Raw genomic sequence first — 19750 nt, 5'->3', positions numbered from 1 at the left:
TTTTGTAACAAGCATCTATTATCAGAAAATACAACATTTATATTATTATCAAAGAAGAAAAGAACTCTGACCATTGTTTCTGCCTCTTGCCATCCTACCCATATTTTGATGTTTGAGTTTTTAACGCATGTGCCTGAGCTTATAATTATATTCTTACATAATGAAATTATATGCTTCCTGTCATTTTGAAATTTCCTCTTTCACTTCATGTCACAAAATATTAGGTCATTAAATATTTTTAGTTCATCATGGATTTTAATGGCTATATAGCATACCATTATGTGGGTATACCATATGTGTGTATGTATAAAGATATACACTCATGTGACTGTCTTCTTAATTCATTTTCTGTTTTTGCCTATTTAGTTTGTTTATACATTTTCATTATAAATAGTAATACAGTATCTCTCCTTATAGGTAAAGTTTTGTGTGTATCCATGCTATTTCCTTAGAATAAAATTGGATTTATTGGGTCAAAGGTATGCATGTGTTTAAGATTTTTGATTTATATTGCAAAATCATTCTGAAAAATAATTAGGTCGACAAACTTTTTCTAAAAGGGCTAGATGGTAAATATGTTAGGCTTGAGAGTCCTAAGATCTCTGTTGTAACTACTCAATTCTAAGACTGTAGAGTATAAGCAGCCATAGACAAAAAATGCATGAATGGGCATGCTTAGGTTCCAATAGCTTGCCAATCTCTGTACTATAACCACCTTTTACCAAAGCAGATGAATATGTCTATTTGTTTTTGTCTTTGCCAACACTGGTTTTCCATTAAAAAAAAATTAAAATAGTGCTTTATTATCACAAAAGCAGAATACATATTGAGGAAAATGGGAGAATGTAGATGAACAAATATTAACACACACACCCCATATTCTTTTCACCAGTAATAATGGCTGCTAGTATGTTAGTATGTATTCTTTCAGAATTTTTCCTATACAAATGTAAAGATATATGTACTTTTTATTTTTTTATCTTTTAAATGTATTTTTTAATGTGCGTACTCTTTTGTAACCTGCTTTTTCCTTTTCTTAAAAAGCTTTATATATTTAAGTAATCTCTATACCCAGTGTGTGGCTTGAACTCATGACCTTGAGATCAAGAGTTGCACAGTCTTATGACTGAGCCAGCGAGGTGCCCCATAACCTTCTCTTTTACTTTTCGATGTCAATAAATCTTCATTTCGTGTAATAATCTACCTTCACATTTTACTAGTTGGCCCCAAATTTCTTTTACTGCTGGTGTGTCTGTATCAGGATGCAACCCACGACTGTCTACTGCATACTGTGTTTATGTCCATTACGTCTCTTTTATTCTGGAACAGTCTTTCTATTCATGATGGTTGTTGAAAAGCCCAAGCCACTTGTCCTGCAGAATGTCCCATGGATTTGTTTGATGGCTTTTTCGAGTTTCCATTCAGGTTGTTCTTTGTCTTAGTCAGCTCAGGCTGCCAGAACAAAATGCCACAGACTGGGTGGCTTAAACAATAGAATTTTATTTTCTTGAAGTTCTGGAGGTTGGAAGTCCAAGATCAGGGTGCCAGCATGATCTGATTCTGGAGAGAGCTCTCTTTCTGGCTTGCAGGCCAGACAGCCAGGCCATCTTCTCTCTTGGCCCTCACATGGCCAAGAGAGAGATAACCTCTCTCTTCTTTTTCTTCTATGACCACCAGTCTTACCAGACTAGGACCCCATCCTTTAATTAAGGATTTTTAGACCTCCTAAAAATTCCTGTCTTCAAATATCCTAACACTGGGGCATAGAGCTTCAACATAGGAATTTGGAGGTGAGGTGGGGGGAGGGGTACATAACTAATTCACTCCACAGCCTTCTAGCTCCTTTTATTTCCTGTAAACTGGAAATGAGATCTGTAGGCTTACTGGATTCCAGTTAAATAAATTTGGCTAGAATATATCATAAATGAAGTTGTATGCTTCATAGTTACATCACACAAGGTGATACATAATATCTGGTTATTTCTTACTACCTTTTAAAAATTTATTTGTCAATTTGGTAAGCAATTCCTGTTCATTACCAACTTTTACATCTTTATCATTGTTTCATTTAAAAAAAATTTTTTTTTTAATGTTTATTTATTTTTTTTGAGACAGAGAGAGACAGAGCATGAACAGGGGAGGGTCAGAGAGAGGGGGAGACACAGAATCGGAAGAAGGCTCCAGGCTCTGAGCTGTCAGCACAGAGCCCGATGCGGGGCTCGAACTCACGGACTGTGAGATCATGACCCGAGCCGAAGTCGGACGCTTAACCGACTGAGCCACCCAGGCGCCCCTATCATTGTTTTAATTTGCACTTCTCGGATTAAGTATTTGCCTTTTGAACATGTGAAAGGGAGGGGGGAAGTGCTTAGAAAAGAAATTAATATGAGAAACCTAAAAGATTTGCTTGGACGGAATAGGAAAAAAAGACAGATGTGCAATTTTGATGGAACTTGCTGTCCTTCCTCAGTCTTCCTACTGGCAAGCTCTAGAATTTATTTGGTCTGAGATCATGGTGATCACACTGAAATTCACATCTTTTTGGCGGTAGCATCTCAGTCCTTCGGTGGAAAGTAGGGTTGCTGAAGTGCGCACAGCAGCCGAGGGATGGAGCACATCTAGGAAGGCTTCCGTGCAATATTGCTGGAGAGCTGTGAGGTCACAGCCCTGTGGTCCTGTGGCTCTGGAGTCATGCTCGCTCACATTCCATCTCTGTCTTGCTTTCAGCCCAGAAAGATGGGTCCTGATAAACAGTGTAGAAATGGGTGTGTCCGTTTTTCCTTAATGACTATTCCCCAAGTGGCCTTCAGGTTAAACTCAGCACAGCTGCCTCCATTTAAAAGTTGTCTAGTATTTCGGTTAATGACAATTACTTTATCGTGCATAAGTGGGAAAGCTGACTTAACGTGAATTTGCAGAGTCCTAGTAAACTTATGCAATAACATTTTTTCTTCAATCTAGAGAATGTCTTTCTATCCTGCATGTAATTCAGAAGAACAAAGTTGAGCAGCAGTTCTTCTATGAGTTTGAAGGGGGTGTCAAGCTTGGAATAGGTGCCTTTAATTTGGTAAGTAAATAATTATAAAGCCACCAGAAGCCTTTGTAAAAGAACCTAAGATGTTCAGCGCCTTCTCTCCTGCGCGTGAACCTCTACCTGGGTTTGGTTGACAAGTAGCTAGAGTGCGATCCATTTTTCTGTGTTGTGACCCAGTGGCGACTTTGGCCAGTATGTGTGGTAATGTTCTGCACATGCTCAGAGTCGTTTTGGATTGTACAATAGGGGAAGCGTGCAGCACTTGAATGGGTTAGTAACAGTTTTGGTAAGAAGGAGCTTGGAATCTGGTTCCATTTTCACATCAGAAATACTGTTACTTTAGCAATGGTGGCTCTGGAATTGGAAATAGGTGAGGCAGCAGTGATATACCTTGAGGAGCGATTATGATGCTGTGAGGGAGACAAAGAGTTTGAGTAGATATTGTCAAATTGTAATATATTATTTAGGGATTTTGATATTTGTCAAGGTTTGATTAGAATTGATGAGAAAGTCAAGGGGTAAAGGAAATAGTACACGTGAGTATGTATGTCACCATGGCCTCTTTGTTCATGAGCCCATTGGTCGATGATGGGGGTGCCTGGAGAAAGAGGCTGACTGGTCTCTGTAGAACAGGTCATCTTATTCATCTGGTTATGAAAATCCTCCTCTGCTCAGGTCAGGCTTTGGTGAACATTTACATGGGACACAAACATCTTCCCTTTTTTTTTTTTGCTCATTCAGAGAGGACTGTACTCCTCCCTAGACCTTTTTGTCATTAATTTCCCAGTGATACTGCTTCCAAATCCTTGAACGTCCAGCTAACTCTTTGGCTTCAGCCTGTGAGTCTGTACAGAATTGCGCATGTGGCCATCTCTCCTTCCAAGCAAAGGGAACTAACAGGTGCACCGCTCGAAGTCCTGCACTGGCTGGCTTGTGCCTCCCCACTGCTCCTCAGGGTGGTTCTAGAAAGGGACCGCAGGACCGTGCTATTCACTTTTGGGTGATGCGCACATGTTATATGGAGTTCAGCAAACTTGCTTTCTGGGAAAGGAGGTTAAGAGAAACCTTATTTGGAAGTGGGCCCTGAGGGAGTGCCTTCTCACCGCTTCATCATTCGACATAAAAAGAGCATGTATTCTTTAGAGTGTCTGGAAAAGGCCAGGGTTTTGTTTGTTCATTTTGTGTTGTTTTTAAATTTTTTAGGTTCATTTTCTTCGCTAAATGAAATTAATTCACAGGTAGTGATTACTGTATGTGCAATATGTGATGATTGAGATATGTACAGTGGTTTAAAGTTGGATCTAGTTTTTCATATAACTGAATTATTAAAACTTAAAGTTGTTTGGAGGTGAACATTTCTCTATAGTTAGATACACTAACAAATAAGTATGCTTGTATTTTTTTTTTTTTCTTGCAGATGCTCTCCCTTTTACCAGCACGGATTATCAGACTACTAGAATTTATAGGATTTTCTGGAAACAGGGTACAAATTTAATTTTATCTTAATTTTGACAGGGAAGATGCAAACATTATTTGTTGGATATGAAGGAATGCAATACATCCTCATAACTAGCGTGACAATTATTGGCAATTTGTTTGCAGGATAGTAAAGAGCCACTGGGGTCTTGATCATACTTTTCAGAAGTCGAGATGGTTTTTCTATTGAAAGTTAAAATTTTTGATCTTTGTTACCTAAATTCTGGAATTCAAAGTTATGTTTTACTAAGGTTGCTGCTTGCTGGACTTTAGTAGTCTTGTGTGGTTAGAATATGCTTCTTTCACATTTCAGCAACCCTAGAGTGTTCTGTAAAACCAGGAAATTAGGCTAGATTTCCATGTCTCACATTTTATGATTCACACGGATCAAGTATAGTTGTAGTATTTTGGGTTTCTTTGTACTTTTACAAGTTTCATGACAAAACTAAGGAAATTTGTTTTCCATGAGTTTAATTCATTATGTTGTTGTTGTTGTTGTTGTTGTTTCTTCTTCTTCTTCTTCTTCTTCTTCTTCTTCTTCTTCTTCTTCTTTTTAAGTTTACTTAATTATTTTGAAAGACAAAGAAAGAGGGGAGGGACGGAGAAAGAGAGAATCCCAGGCAGGCTCCGCACTGCCAGCGTGAAGCCTGATGTGGGGCTTGAGCTCACGAACCCATGACCTGAGCTGAAACCAAGAGTTGGATGCTCAGCTGACTGAGCCACCCAGGCGCCCCTCCCTTGTTCATTATATTTCCATGTGCTTGCTTCGTAGTGTATGACATTTATTAAATGTAATACTCAATATGATATTACCAGGGTTGTCTTATTGCAAAAGCTGTCCCTGTTAGTAAAGAGGGCAGGTTTTGAGAACTATATGGGAACCAGTATAAGAAACTACTGGTTTTTTTCCCCCAAACAGGCCTTGTACTTTTTTGTTTCTGTGCTTCTGCTGGTCTCTATTTTGGATGTCCTCCCTAGCCACCATCCTTCCAAATAATGTTCTCTTGAGATCCTCTCCATCCGTTAGGTTTGAGAGAAATGTCAGCTGTTCTCAAACTTTCCCTTATTCTCTCCCAGTGAGGCTCAAGTATTCCTAACCCAGAATCATTTACTTACCCACCTTTTTTATGGCACTCACAATATGTTAATACAATTGTGTGTTCACGTAGCATTTTGATGGAAAGATCTTTGACGACAAAACTGTATTTGTTCATGCCAACCATAATGCCTTGCACTTAGATCCTCAATATGTTTTAATAAATCAATATTTTTATAGGAGAAATACAACATTTCTATGAGATGAGCACTGCCTTTATCCTCTCCCTAGAATCACATAGTAGAAAGAATTTGTGAGATTATCTTAACGCCAGTTTAAAATGTGAAGTTTACTTCTAGTTAGGCATTACCCCTTTCTAAGCTCTTAAAAAATAAAGCTTGCTTTCACGGAGTGGGGAGATAGGTGAACACTCGGTAGTGTCTGAATATGATTTTTCAGTCATGCACTGTCCTTCTGAAACGCTTTTACTTCCCACAGGAGTTGGGGCTCCTGCAGTTACAGGAAGGCGCGTCAGGAAGAAGCATGCGGTCCCCACTGTGCTGCTTAACTATTCTAGCTTTCCACACTTATATCTCCCTGATACTTGGTAAGGACTGTGCCACATTTTATGTCATTGAAAGCTGATTACCTCTCGTCTGAGTAAGTAAAACATTGAGGTTGTACCCTTGGTCCAACCAGCATAATAGTTGATTATACTTCAGTTAAAAAAATTAGAAAAAATATCACTAAAAGCTAGTAGTTTATATCTGCTTACTTTTTTTCTCTTTTTCAGTAAAACTGGAAAATAGTGACATTTGTCATATAACATTTGGCAGAGGAGGTGGATGAAGGGTTTCTTTCACTGAATTTTTTTATCTGTTTTCCTTAAAAAGTTCTATAAAGTTTGCTTAAGGTGATCTATTTTAACATATTCGTATTAGATTTCTTTTTGCATAGAAGATTAAATGTTTGCCTAAGATAAGTTAATATTGCTATTAAAACCAGAAAGCCCAAATAGGACTCAAAGACAGCTCCTTCCATTCTTAAGAATTAGCCTGTGCCAGAGCTTTCTTAAAGTGAAGTCAGAGATGGGACTTGTCTTATTTTATTTCCCAAATGCAAAATTGCCAAATTAGCAGTTTTTATCTTTTCCACGAATAGGTGTTTGCTAGATCTTAATGAAATTTGGAGAATTACTTATAAGTATCTACCCTGTTTCGTGAAGACTGAGGCTTTTCCTGTTGAATTTCTAGGTACAGGAGAAGTGAATGTTCTGGAAGCAGAGAGTCTCCTTGCACCCTTCCTCCAGCAGTTTCCAAATGTATGCTTAGAATTTCAAGTGCATGTTTCAACCATGACCAGTCAAGCAGGGCTGACCACTGATTGGTCTGTCTTCTTCCTTTCTCCGCAGGGCTCCCTCATGTTGTTTTATCATGCCCGGATAGAGCTGCTGAAGGGAAATGTGGAAGAGGTAATTTATTTTGGGAGAATAACTTGGGGAGTTGTCTGTAAGGTGGAGTTGCATTAGACTCATTCTATATAAGTAGATTCAGCTGTATGCACTAGGCAGAAATAGAGAAAAAATATGTTATTTTCTATGCCCGATTTTAATTTGGTATATGCATCTACTGTATATAAATTACTCAATATAGTCTATACTTACACTTTAAGTACATGAGGCAGTTCAGGGTAGACTATGCGAAGTACAGGTGGGCACATTTAAGAGGTTTTCAAACAATGTCATCAGTTTCTGTATTACATATTGACTTTGGAAGCTAGCCCCTGCATAACATACAACTTCTCCTTCACTATATGGTACATACTCCTCATCAAAGGAAAGTAGTTACTGACTCTCTTGAAGAAGAAGAGTGTGGAGCTTTTCATATAAATATACTCACAAATAATTTTCTTCCACGCCAGTGAGGTCAAACGTACGCATTTTTCTTTGATTTGTTTTTTTTTCTACTTACAATGAGTCTTGGATTTCTTTCCAGGTCAGTATATCTCAATCTTCTTCATTCTTTTTGATGGCTGGATTTTATTCCATGAGATGGAAATATGATACTTAGTAAAGCAGTCCACTACTAATAGACATTTGGCTACTATAAATAATGCTCTTGTAACCATCATCATGTATATGTTTCCGTGCACAGGTGTATTTATATAAGATAGATTCTGATAATCAGGATTCCAAAGTCAAAGATGTTTGCATTTTAATAAATTTAGCCAAATTGCCCTTCTAACTTAAGGTTATTCCATTTAAACTCCTATAAAGATATGAAAAAACTTGTTTCTTGTGCACTTTGGCAACTCTGGACATTATCTGTTTTGCTTTTGCCCATGTCATGGCCAAAATATGATAGTTTAATTTTTAAATTTGTATTTTTCAGTTTACAATTTTTTTCATATGTATGCTTGTCACTTGTATATCTTTTTCTCTGATTTACCCATTCATATCTTTGACTGTTTTCCCATTGAGTGGTCTTTTTCTTCAGGATTTTATAAAATTGTTGTATGCTAAGGGTTAGTTCTTGGCCAGTTGTGGATATAGTGATATCTTCTCCCAGTCTGCCTTTAACTTTGTTTAAGGTATATTTTAACTTCTGGAAGTTCTGACTTTTATTTTCAGCTTTTTTGTAAAGGACTTCTGCATTTTATAGCTTACTTGGGAAGGAATGTCACTACTCCCACATTATAAAGTTCCACAGCCGCCTCAGGAAGCTAAATCAAGAAAGAGGCAGAACTTAATTGTATCATGGCATGTAGGGAAAGGAACATATATCATCACATTGAGTGGCTTAATGAGTTATGCTTTTGTTCTTTTTGTACAAAGTGATTTATGTATTTTTCCATTAGGTTATTACCTCCTTGTGTAATATCTGGATGATCAGCTTTATGCAATTGACTTATAGGCACAAGAGATACTTCGAAAATGCATTTCAGTTCAAGAAGAATGGAAACAGTTTCACCATCTCTGTTACTGGGAGCTGATGTGGATTTATGTGTTTCAACAAAACTGGATGGAGGCATATTACTATTCTGATCTGCTTTGCAAAGAAAGTAAATGGTCCAAGGTAAAGTGCTATGCTTTCATTGATGTTACCTGTTTGCTAATAAGTGTCCAGGATAATTTTTATTTAGGACTGTTTGTTCAGTAGTATGACATTAACATTATTTTCTCAACTTAGAGGTTTGTTGGAGGAAATAGGCATTAAGTACCTACTGTTTATGAGCACTATCCCTCGGCACTACATGCTCTAAAAGCCATCCAAACAGTCCTTTTCAACGAAGAAGCTTTACCTCTGAGGATGAAGTGCACTTACATTGAAAAGTTATTACATATCAATAACCTTTGATAATTTTTCTGTAAATTTTATGATGCCCTTATGACAAAGCTCTTCTTTTCTTCTTTTTTTAAATGTTCATTTATTTCTGAGAGAGAGAGAGAAAGAGACAGAGCGCAAGCAGGGGAGGGGCAGAGAGAGAGGGAGACACAGAATCCAAAGCAGGCTCCAGGCTCTGAGCTGTCAGCACAGAGCCCAATGCGGGGTTCGAACTCACAAACTGGGAGATCGTGACCTGAGCTGAAGTCGGATGTTTAACTGACTGAGCCGCTCAGGCACCCCAAAGCTTTTCATAATTAAAATTAATTCTGATCTATTTGTGGGAAGTTGGGAGAAACGAGGTGCATATTTCTTGTTCATTCTGTGATCTTTCTCGCCCATGAACATGACAGTTGTATAATAGGAAAATGGTCAAAATTAACTGAAAGGTGTTACTGTCAATAGGAACAGCAGTATAAGACTTCATTTCCTTTTATTTCTTTGATGGCTTTTTAAGTATTACATCTAGACAGTTTGCAGGTCGTTCCTGACTTGCAAGATAGAAATGTCACATACCTAGAGATGCCCTATAACCAGCTGCTTTTCTTCTTTTCCTGAAGGCAACATACGTATTCTTGAAAGCTGCAATTTTGAGTATGCTTCCAGAGGAGGATGTCGTAGCAACTAAAGAGGATATAGTAATCTTATTCAGGTAAGCAGGGCACCGTTGCTGTAACGGGGATCCCGAACACCTCTTTCTTTTCCCCTAAGTGCCCTCCCATGCGTTACCTTCATGTTTTCTTTAATTTCTACTCATTCGATGCAGGGACCCTTAAAACCATATTCATAGAAGGTCTTTTGTGAGCTAATCTGTTTAACTTTGTTTAGCTAAGTATCCATAAATCATCTGTAATCTTACTTTTGAGCACCTTCTGTATGAAGGATACCGTGTGAGGTGCTGAATAAACAGGCGTGGCTCCTGTCCTTGGGTTATGATCTGCTAGTGGAACCAGACATCGATGAAATAGTCACGCAAATAACTACAAACTTACAATACCTGAGTAATTTTTTTCTTCCTACTCTTCTTGCCATCCCATCTTAGTAGCTCTGTAGACTCATCCTGTTTTATCCAGCTGTTACATGTTGATGTCTTAGAGCCTCACTCAACCTTAGGAAATATCAGCCAGGCCAAGTTTACATCCCTAGTTCAGATTTCCTGACTGAGCTCCAGACCTATATATCCAGTTTCCATTTGCCCCCTTCACTTGGACATGTGAAAGCATTTTCAACTCACCATGTTCTGTCTTCCTGAGCAAACCTGGTGTGGTGACTGAGACCACAGTTAGCAAGCCAGAAGCTGATAATAACTTGCATCGCCACCAGGACCCGCTATCCCCGGCCCATCCCCCAATGGGAGGAGAAGTGTATATAAGAGGGTAGAGGCGCGACGAGTGAGGTGGTGTCTGAAGGTGGAGGAGGAGCTGCTGGGGCAGCAGGGACTTGCAGTGATACAGTTTCAGACGAGGGGAACAGAAACCAGAGATGACCCTGCTACAGGAAGGAGCACTGCACATTAAAGAGCTAACCGCTGGGTGTTGTATGGAAACCAATGTGACAATAAATTTCATATTAAAAAAAATGAAGAGCCAAAAGGTGATATTTGATAGGACATTATGCTACATTTTATGTACACTTGACCCTCGAACAACATGAATTTGAACTGTGTGGGTCCACCTACACGCAGGTTTTTTCTTTTTTTCTTTCTTTTTTTTTTTTAATAAATACAGTATAATACTGATACTGTATTTTCTCTTATGATTTGCTTAGATTTTCTTTAGCCTACTTTATTGTTAGAATATGGTATTAATACATACAACATAGAAAATATGAGTTAACCAATTGTTTGTTATCAATAAGGCTTCTGGTCAACAGAAGGCTATTAGTAGTTAAACTTTGGGGGAGTCAAAAAGTTAGGGATTTAAAAAAAATTTTTTATTGTTTATTCTTGAGAGAGAGAGAGCATGTGTGCGCAAGCAGGGGAGGGGCAGAGAGAGGGGGTGACACAGAATCCGAAGCAGGCTCCAGGCTCTGAGCTGTCAGCCCAGAGCCCGACATGGGGCTCGATCCCACAAACCATGAGATCATAAACTGAGTCGAAGTTGGACGCTTAACCAACTGAGCCATCCAGGAGCCCCAATTATATGTGGATTTTTGACTCTGTGGGGGTCGGTGCCTTTAACCACCCCCCATGTTGTTCAAGGGTCAGCTGTATATAGGTCAAAAGAAAAGAAAGGTCAAGCGTGACTCAAAATACATCTCACAACACACAATATTCCATTTAAACACAAGACAGAGGGACAGGATCCTCGGTAACCCTAGCAGGGGCTGATAACGTACTCGAGTAGAGGTGGAAGTCAGACTGGAGGTGGCTGAAGAGTGAATGGGACATAGGGAAATGTAGAGTTGAGTATAAATGCATCCCTGGATAATTCTGACTATGAAGGGGAGGGGAGAGAGAGCGTTGGTAGTTGGAGGGAGATATCATGACAGAGAATGTTTTAATGGGAGAGTTGTGAGCATTCTTAGAAACCACTGGGAAAGATCCAAGTGAAGAAGAGAAGTTACACATACAAGCAAGAAATGGGATACTTGATATTTGTAAGTTTGCTGAAAAGGCAGGAGGAGTTCGAATCCAAAGCACTGATGGCATGGTTGGTTTTATTTAGGAGGAGGACCAGGTCCTCTACTGGATCAGAAGGGAGGAAGCCCAGGATAGGTGCAGAGGCAGGCAAGCCTACACAAGGCAGGCAAGCTTGTGTAATATGCAAGGAAGGGTTCTCCATCTCCTAACTTGTGTCTTTCTTTACAAAGGAGGAGTCAGGGTCATCTATTGAAAGAGGGAGGAGTGGGCTGGAGGTGCGAGGGGGATGGAGAGTGTTCGGAATCAATTGTTGCAGAGAGCGGGACAGTGAGGTGGTGAGAGAAACACTGTAGCAGGAATGGCAGGTAGCACAAGGGCCCATCTGAAGGCGGTGCTGATGAATTGACGGAGATACCCGTCAGCTCTCACTGCAGGTGCAGGGAAGAGGCACACTGAACATCATCCAGAGCTGGGTTTTTGCCAGGTGAGTGTAGCGACTAGGCAGAGGCCAAGGGAGTTTAGGTCTGAGGCCATTGAGTGCGGCCGTAAAGGACAGGGCGATCTAAGCAGGCATATGGAGGAACAGGGAGAGAGAGGGAGACTGCGGACAGGGAGAAAGTTGAAGGGCAAGTAGACTGAAAGTCTTACTAGAGCAGCCAAGTTAGAGTGAAGAGAAGGGTATTCAGAGTGGTGTGCTTGGGTTTGTGCTTTGAGTAGAAAAGTTGCAGGTGACGAAGTGGTGTAAGATACAACTGCGGGGCCCGCTGGCTCTGGTAGAGGGGAGGAGATGAGCCCTGGAGATGAGAAAGTTAAGGAACAGAGAAGCCCTGCTACATCTTCAGACATAATTAACGACAAAACCTTTTACATGGAGTACTGCGTTCTGTGCCCACGTTATGAGAAATAGCATCTTAGCCGAACCGTCAGACTTGTCAGAGCAGATTTGAAGATACGACTAGGACCGCTTTTTTATCTTCTTTTTGAAAGCTCTCTTTGAACATAGGACCATGTATGCTAACTGTAGAATCAACCTCAGTGGAAGGCGTGGTATGAAAAACGCCACCTCTTACTGGTACAATGCGTGTCCTTGTTTCCCACAAACAACAAAAGGAATGGAATGGAATATTAAGATACAATGAAGTCTTTTAAGTCTCTCTTATTTCTTCCACCTCAGAGTGAATTTTCTTCATATCAAAGTAATTTCTGTGCAACATGTAATCAGTCTCATTTTCAGGAGAAAGCTCGAGGTCTGCTGTATGACAGCATCTAATTTGTCAGGACAGTGAGAGGAGAGTTGCCCAAATGAGCGTTTTCTTCATACAGCCTGTGCAGTGTTCAAACCTTGCGGTCTCCTGTGCAGTACACGCTCCTGTCCTCCGCCCTCGGCCCCCGCCTCACATTTCCACCGCTTCTTCCACTGATGTGACCGAACATCAATCCAATCATGAGCATTCTGCCTTAAAATTCCTATCCCCAAATTGTGCCCAGAAATAACTGAACACAATCTTGTCCTCTTATTGTAGTGTTTTGTCTCTTGTTTCATCTTTTCTTTCAGTGATGTAATTGGATATTTCGCTGAGCAGCAGCCTGTTGGATGCACTTATAAATTTGTGTGTAAGAAAGTGCTCTGGGAACATGGGGTCTCTCCATCCTATGCTCATTTTTATGGGCTTGCGAATTTCGCAATTGGGATTCCTTAGACTTTTAAGAGGAAGTTTGTAAACGTGGTGCACGACCTTAGCTGATTATTTTCAAAATAACCAGTGTTTGGTAAACTTTTGCTCAGGGTACATTAGTCGACGGCTGTGTTTGAGGCATATTATCTTACAGATCTGTGCCATAGCAAATAGGTAGGAATAGGTAAGAATAGATAGGAATAGGAAATGTACCGTGCACACTTTTCCTTTCCCTGGGCATCCACAGTGTAAGTAAATACTTGGGACTCTTTCCTGCTTACTTATGAAGATTGCCAATTTTATATCTAGATTTCTTTGATTGTGTTTGATAGATTAAGACATGAGCTAAGTTAACTAGAGGGAAGTGTGTGTCAATCAGTGGTTCTCACATTTTTTTTTAACTTCATTTATTTATTTTGAGAGGGAGCGAGAGCACGCAAGAGCTCATATGCATATGAGTGAGTGGGGGAGGGGCAGGGAGAGAGGGAGAGAGAGAATCCCAAGCTGGCTCTGCCCTGTCAGCATGGAGGCCAAGGTGGGGGGCGGGGGGGGGGGGGGCTCAGTCTCACGACCATGAGCTCATGACCTAAGCCCGAACCAAGAGATGGACGCTCAACTGACCGCGCCACCAAGGGGCCCCCAGTGGTTCTCGCGTTTGAGCACACATCCAAATCACCCGGAGGACTCACCGGCCTCTGGATTTCTGGGTGCAGCTCTGGGGTCATCGATCTTAGGTCTGTGGTGGAGTCTGAAAATTTGCATCTGGAACAAATTTCCAGATACTGCCGATGCTGCCGTTCTGGGGAGCACAGCGTGGAAACTGCGGGTGTCAGTAACGTATGTGTTCTAATGACCTGTTGCTGGGGTTGGGGTTGGGCTCTTTGCAGACAGGTGGAGAGCCTGAAGCAGAGAATTGCGGGGAAATCCATCCCCACTGAGAAGTTTGCTGTGAGGAAGTCTCGACGTTACTCCTCTTCATTGCCTGCACCTGTGAAGCTCGTCTTGCCCGCCCTGGTATCTGCCTTTATTTTATTTCCTGTTTGTGTTTTAGAAATAAATTGTCTGTCGTAGCAGCAGGGAGCATACCTAACTTTTGCTGTGAAGTTTAACTCAATTAAAAGCCACTGTAAGGGTGTTTCTAAGGCGAAGATTTATAAATTATTAAAAATGGAATAATCATAAAAATTATAGCTAATGTTTTTTGACCAGTTGGTATGTTCTAGGCATTATGGTATTTTAAAAATATATCACTTTAGGGGCATCTGGGTGGCTCAGTTTGTAAAGCATCTGACTTCGGCTCAGGTCATGAGTTTGAGCCCTGCATCGGGCTCTGTGCTGACAGCTCAGAGTTTGGAACCTGCTTCGGATTCTGTGTCTCCCTCTCTTTCTGCCCCTCCCCTGCTCGCACTCTGTCTCTGTTGCTCAAAAATAAACATTAAAATAATTAAAAAAATATATATCATTTAATATTTTTTGAAAGCCTATTTTAAAAAATGTATCCTTTAATTCTTATAGTAACCATAAGGGTACTTTCTCTTTATAGCCCCATTTTATAGATAAGGAAATTGAGGCAGAGACGTGAGTCAGCTTAATTGAAGTTGAGTTGAATTCTAATGCAAGCCACGTATATGCTTCTGCCTTTTCTAGCAGCCACATTAAAAATTAAAAGGTAAAAATTTAAAAATTAAAATAATTTTAAGAATATATTTTGTTTAACCCAGTATATATAAAATGTTGCTGTTTGAGCACGTAACCAATAAAAACTTAATGAGATATTTCTTTTCTGTTGTTCTAATTATTTGAAATCTAGTGTGTATTTTACTCTTAAGGCACATGTCAGGTTGGAATAGCCACACTTCCGTGCTCAAGTGCCCTAATTGGTTGGAGGCTGTTGTATTCAGCAGTGAAGTTTGGAGCTCACATTCTTTTTTTTTTTTTTTGCTGGGTCTTTGCTTTATTTTAATTCATCAGACAACTGAAGTTAAACAGATCTTGTTTTGTACCATCTTTTGTATGACATATACTCCCTTTTGTATTTTTTTTTTTCAATATATGAAGTTTGTTGTCAAATTGGTTTCCATACAACACCCAGTGCTCATCCCAACAGGTGCCCTCCTCAATACCCATCACCCACCCTGCCCTCCCTCCCACCCCCCATCAACCCTCAGTTTGTTCTCAGTTTTTAGGAGTCTCTTATGCTTTGGCTCTCTCCCACTCTAACCTCTTTTTTTTTTCCCCTTCCCCTCCCCCATGGACTTCTGTTAAGTTTCTCAGGATCCACATAAGAGTGAAAACATATGGTATCTGTCTTTCTCTGTAGGCTTATTTCACTTAGCATCACACTCTCCAGTTCCGTCCACGTTGCTACAAAGGGCCATATTTCATTCTTTCTCATTGCCACGTAGTACTCCATTGTGTATATAAACCACAATTTCTTTATCCATTCATCAGTTGATGGACATTTAAGCACTTTCCATAATTTGGCTATTGTTGAGAGTGCTTCTATAAACATTGGGGTACAAGTTGGAGCTCACATTGTTAATTGTTACGCTGTTTAGGCTAGGCTTCATGAAAGCATAATTTCAACTTAAATTTTCTTAATGGAGATTTCTTTAAAAAGTCCTGAATATTTCAAATTATTCTGGCTCTTTGGGGCTTTGGTTTTACGTAGGTGTCACATACCATAGAAAAGCCGTTACGTGCAAGCTGACATCTGTAGTCCTCCTTTGGGGTTTCCTGACTTACTTTGTGTGTGTGTGTGTGTGTGTGTGTGTGTGTGTGTGCATGGTCATATAATTCTCTGGAAATATTTCTAGAAATGGAATTCCTGGTTGAAGGGTGTATGCATTTACTATTTAACATTGCCACATTGCCCTCCAGAAAGGCTGTACTGGTTTAAATTTCTACCAACAGTGTTTTGCTCTTTTAATTTGCATTTGCCTGTTGGTGTGGTTGAGCATCTTTTCATGTGCTGATTCATTTTTATTTCTTCTTTTGTGACTTGTTCATATACTAATGTAAGTTTTCATTAGTTTTTTTGTCATCGACTCATAGGAGCTCTTTCTATAGTCTGTGAAAAAGAGCACTGCAGCCCCCAGCAGGTGTCAGAGAGGAGCTAGCCTGTACCTAGTTCCCAGGTCCACGTATTCTCCGCTTAAGATATCTCTGAGATCACCACTGTCAGACCAGGTTATTCTGTGCCTGTGATGGAGTGAGACAAAAATACCACTTTACAATCCTATCTGAGCATAGATAAAAACAGGAACACCATGCAAATCACAAAAATGACCAAACATCCCCCTTTCCAGCTAACACGGGAGCCTGCTGCTGGTTGACCATATACAGCTTTTAGATCTGTTCCTGATTGATTTCTATCAAGTGATTTGCATTGGGAATTTTTTTCTTTGTGTCATAGAACTTTTGCAAGAACTTTCTAAAGCATAATAGTCCTTTCTGTGCCCTACAGCCTAGATGCTGGTGTGTACATAACTATAGCCTGCTTTGATCATTAAGGGTTTTAAGGAAGGGTAACTCACTGTACTTCTTTCTGCAGGTTTAAGGGGGTAGAATTGGTTTGAATTTGTGGTAACTAGGAATCTCACCGAATTGCCATTTTTCATAAAATCTCAAATATGAGCTTGCCTTCTTCCTCCTCCTCCTCCTCCTCCTCCCTCCTCCTCCTCCTCTTCTTCTTCTTCTTTTAAGTTTATTTATTTTGAGAGAGTGTGTGAGCAGGGGACAGACACACACACACACACACACAGAGAGAGAGAGAGAGAGAGAGAGAGAGAGAGAGAGAGAATCTCAAGCAGGCTCTGCGCCCTCAGCTCAGAGCCTGACATGGTACTCAAACTCACAAACCATGAGATCATGGCCTGAGCCGAAACCAAAAGTCGGATGCTTAATGGACTGAGCCACCCAGGTGCCCCTTTCTGATAAAAGAGCCTATTGATAAAAACAAAATTAAAAAAATCATCACATAACTATTCCGTTAAGTATTAAGTTGAGGTCTTAACATTGTTAGCAACAAGAAACTGTTAGGAAAAAAAAAAAAAAATGGAGTGTTATGATCTTAGTTTTCAGTGCCATAGAGTAGAGATAACTTTGTTGTCACTCAAATGTGTTTTCCTCATTTCCACTACTTCCCTGTGAGAAGCTGTTCAAACAATATCTTTATCATATTTTAAAATTCATTTATCTCTAAAAAGATACTAATTATCTTGCTTATTTCAGACCCTTAAAAATATGAACTGTACTACCAGGAAAGTTAGAAAAATATTTTCAAGCAAAAGCATATTTGCTTTTGGTCCAAAAACATTCTCATCTGTTAGCCTATGAAATGTAATTTGCAATGAGAAATCATTAGTTTACATTTTCGGTGCTGTCATTCAGCCATATGGCCTTTAAATGAATGCATTTTCTGCATATTGGATTGCATTGCTGGACTGTCACATGTTTTTAATGATATAAAAGAGCCATTAAAATATTTTCTGTGTTCATTCCCAGTGAAGTCCTTGGAAACATTTTATGTAAACAATTGGCAGATATTTTAAAATGTTTCCCTTTACTTAAATATAACAACAAAAATTTATAGCAAATAACAATTGTTTATAGTATCAGTTAAAAGTATTCTATTTATTTCTGTATTTGTAACCTATTATCTGCCAAAAGAACTGAATACCAGGAGATGCTTAAATGAATGAGTACATTTTTTCAGTAAAAACCTAATATACTATATATATTGAATTACTTCACGGTATAAAAGGGAAAAAGGCATATCATAAAACAAGAAAAGGGGAAATTATATGCACTATACTCCATATGAGGAAAGCTAAGGAGAATGATCTCAGAATGTTGTCTTGAGATCTCTAGCAACCAAGGAAGTAGTTTCTTTGTTGTAAAGGACATTGAATAACCTCACATAATTGCGAATGGTTTTTCATTCTTCCTCATTAGGAAATGATGTATGTCTGGAATGGTTTTCCAATAGTGAGCAAGAGAAAAGATCTTTCTGAAAATCTGTTGGTAACTGTTGAAAAGGCTGAGGCTGCTTTACAAAATGAAAGTAAGTATGAAAAGCAAAGCCGGAAATCTTTTCTTTTCTTTCCTTTTCTTTTCTCTTCTTTCTTTCTTTCTTTCTTTCTTTCTTTCTTTCTTTCTTTCTTTCTTTCTTTCTTTCTTTTTTTATAACCACTTTCCTGTCCTTTCCCTGTGCACATCTGCCCATGTTAATTTGTATGCATCACAAGGACATAGCACTTGGGCTGCAAGGGTCTGGGTGATTGCAGTCAGAAGAGGGGAAGAATGACACACATTGCAATGTGGACGAGCCTTGGGGGTACGGGGGCTAAAGGAAAGATGCCAGTTGCAGAAGACAGCATATTGCATGACTCCATTTATATGAAATATTGAGAACAGGTAAATCTATAAAGACAGAAAGTGGACTAGTGGTTGCCTAGGGATGGGAGAACTGGTGTGTGTGTGTGTGTGTGTGTGTGTGTATGTGTGTGAGAGAGAGAGAGAGAGAGAGATAGTTGAAGGGTATGGCATTTCTTTTTGGAGTGTTGAAAATGTTCGAAGATTGTGGTATTGCTTGCACAACTCTATGATATACTCAAAACCAGTGAACTGTGTGCTTCAAACAGGTGAATTGGACCGTATGTGAATTGTATCTGAATACGTCCGTACCTGAAAAAGATGAACAATTATTTTGAGCTTTAGAGCAGCACAAGGCACAAGTGTACTTCTGGTTTTAGTTTGTGACGTTCCATGCCTCCTTTTGCTCTGTGATGAGTGTTATGTTTTTGCAGACACAGAGATTGTTTTCAAGTTGAACTTTTATCACAATTTAATTTTTCTAGTGATAGCTGTTGGTTGTACCGGAGGCCCCTCTCCAGTTTGCTGAAAGCTCCATTTCCTGGAAGCAGCTGGCATAGTAGAAGGGGAATCAGGCCATCTGGGTTTACAGTCCCAGCTCTGCGGCTGTGAGACTCTGGAAGGCATACCTCATCATTCTAGGCCTCTGGCTTCTTTTAAAATGGGATGATGATATTCCAAGATACCCAGATGATATCCAAAGTTTTCTTGTTCTGACATTGCCTGATTTGTTATCTTAAATAGAGGCTTTATCTTTTGATGAATGATTCTATTAAATGGCAGCCTTTGTAAGTGTTGCTCCTGAACCTCCTAATCGTTCAGGTATTATCCCAAGATAACGGTCTTATCCTTTGGAATGTTCTTTTTTTTTTTTTTTTTAAGTTTATTTATTTATTTTGAGAGAGAGAGTGGAAGCACGAGTGGGGGAAGGGCAGAGAAGGAGAGGGAGAGAGAGAGAATCCCAAGCAGGCTCTGCACTGTCAGCGCAGGGCCTGATAGGAGCTTGAACTCAAGAACCGTGAGATCATGACCTCAGTTGAAGTCGGCTGCTTAATGGACTGAGCCACCCAGGTGCCTCTCCTTTGGAGTGTTCTGACCACAGAAGTAACGTGAAAACTTCCATGGTGATAAACATGGCAAAGGGCATAGAAGTTCAAGAAAAGTCAGAGAAAATTATAACAGTTAACT

The 19750-nt window shown here is 39.7% G+C and overlaps 1 protein-coding gene across 1 annotated transcript in view; it reads left to right on the top strand.

The window, feature by feature from the left end:
• TTC39B (tetratricopeptide repeat domain 39B) overlaps positions 1–19750 on the top strand; it is a 129246-nt gene that overhangs the window by 88685 nt on the left and 20811 nt on the right. Inside the window, 9 exon segments of the mRNA XM_078436791.2 lie at positions 2962–3067; positions 4452–4517; positions 6045–6153; positions 6800–6867; positions 6958–7017; positions 8459–8620; positions 9490–9581; positions 14074–14200; positions 18143–18251. Coding sequence (XP_078292917.2) covers positions 2962–3067; positions 4452–4517; positions 6045–6153; positions 6800–6867; positions 6958–7017; positions 8459–8620; positions 9490–9581; positions 14074–14200; positions 18143–18251 — 899 coding nt within the window.

This window comes from Panthera onca, chromosome D4 (assembly GCF_046562875.1).
Source record: "Panthera onca isolate mPanOnc1 chromosome D4, mPanOnc1 haplotype 2, whole genome shotgun sequence".
NCBI classification, from domain to species: domain Eukaryota; kingdom Metazoa; phylum Chordata; class Mammalia; order Carnivora; family Felidae; genus Panthera; species Panthera onca.
Note: the sequence above shows the minus strand (reverse complement) of the source record. Positions and strands in the feature narration are given on the sequence as shown.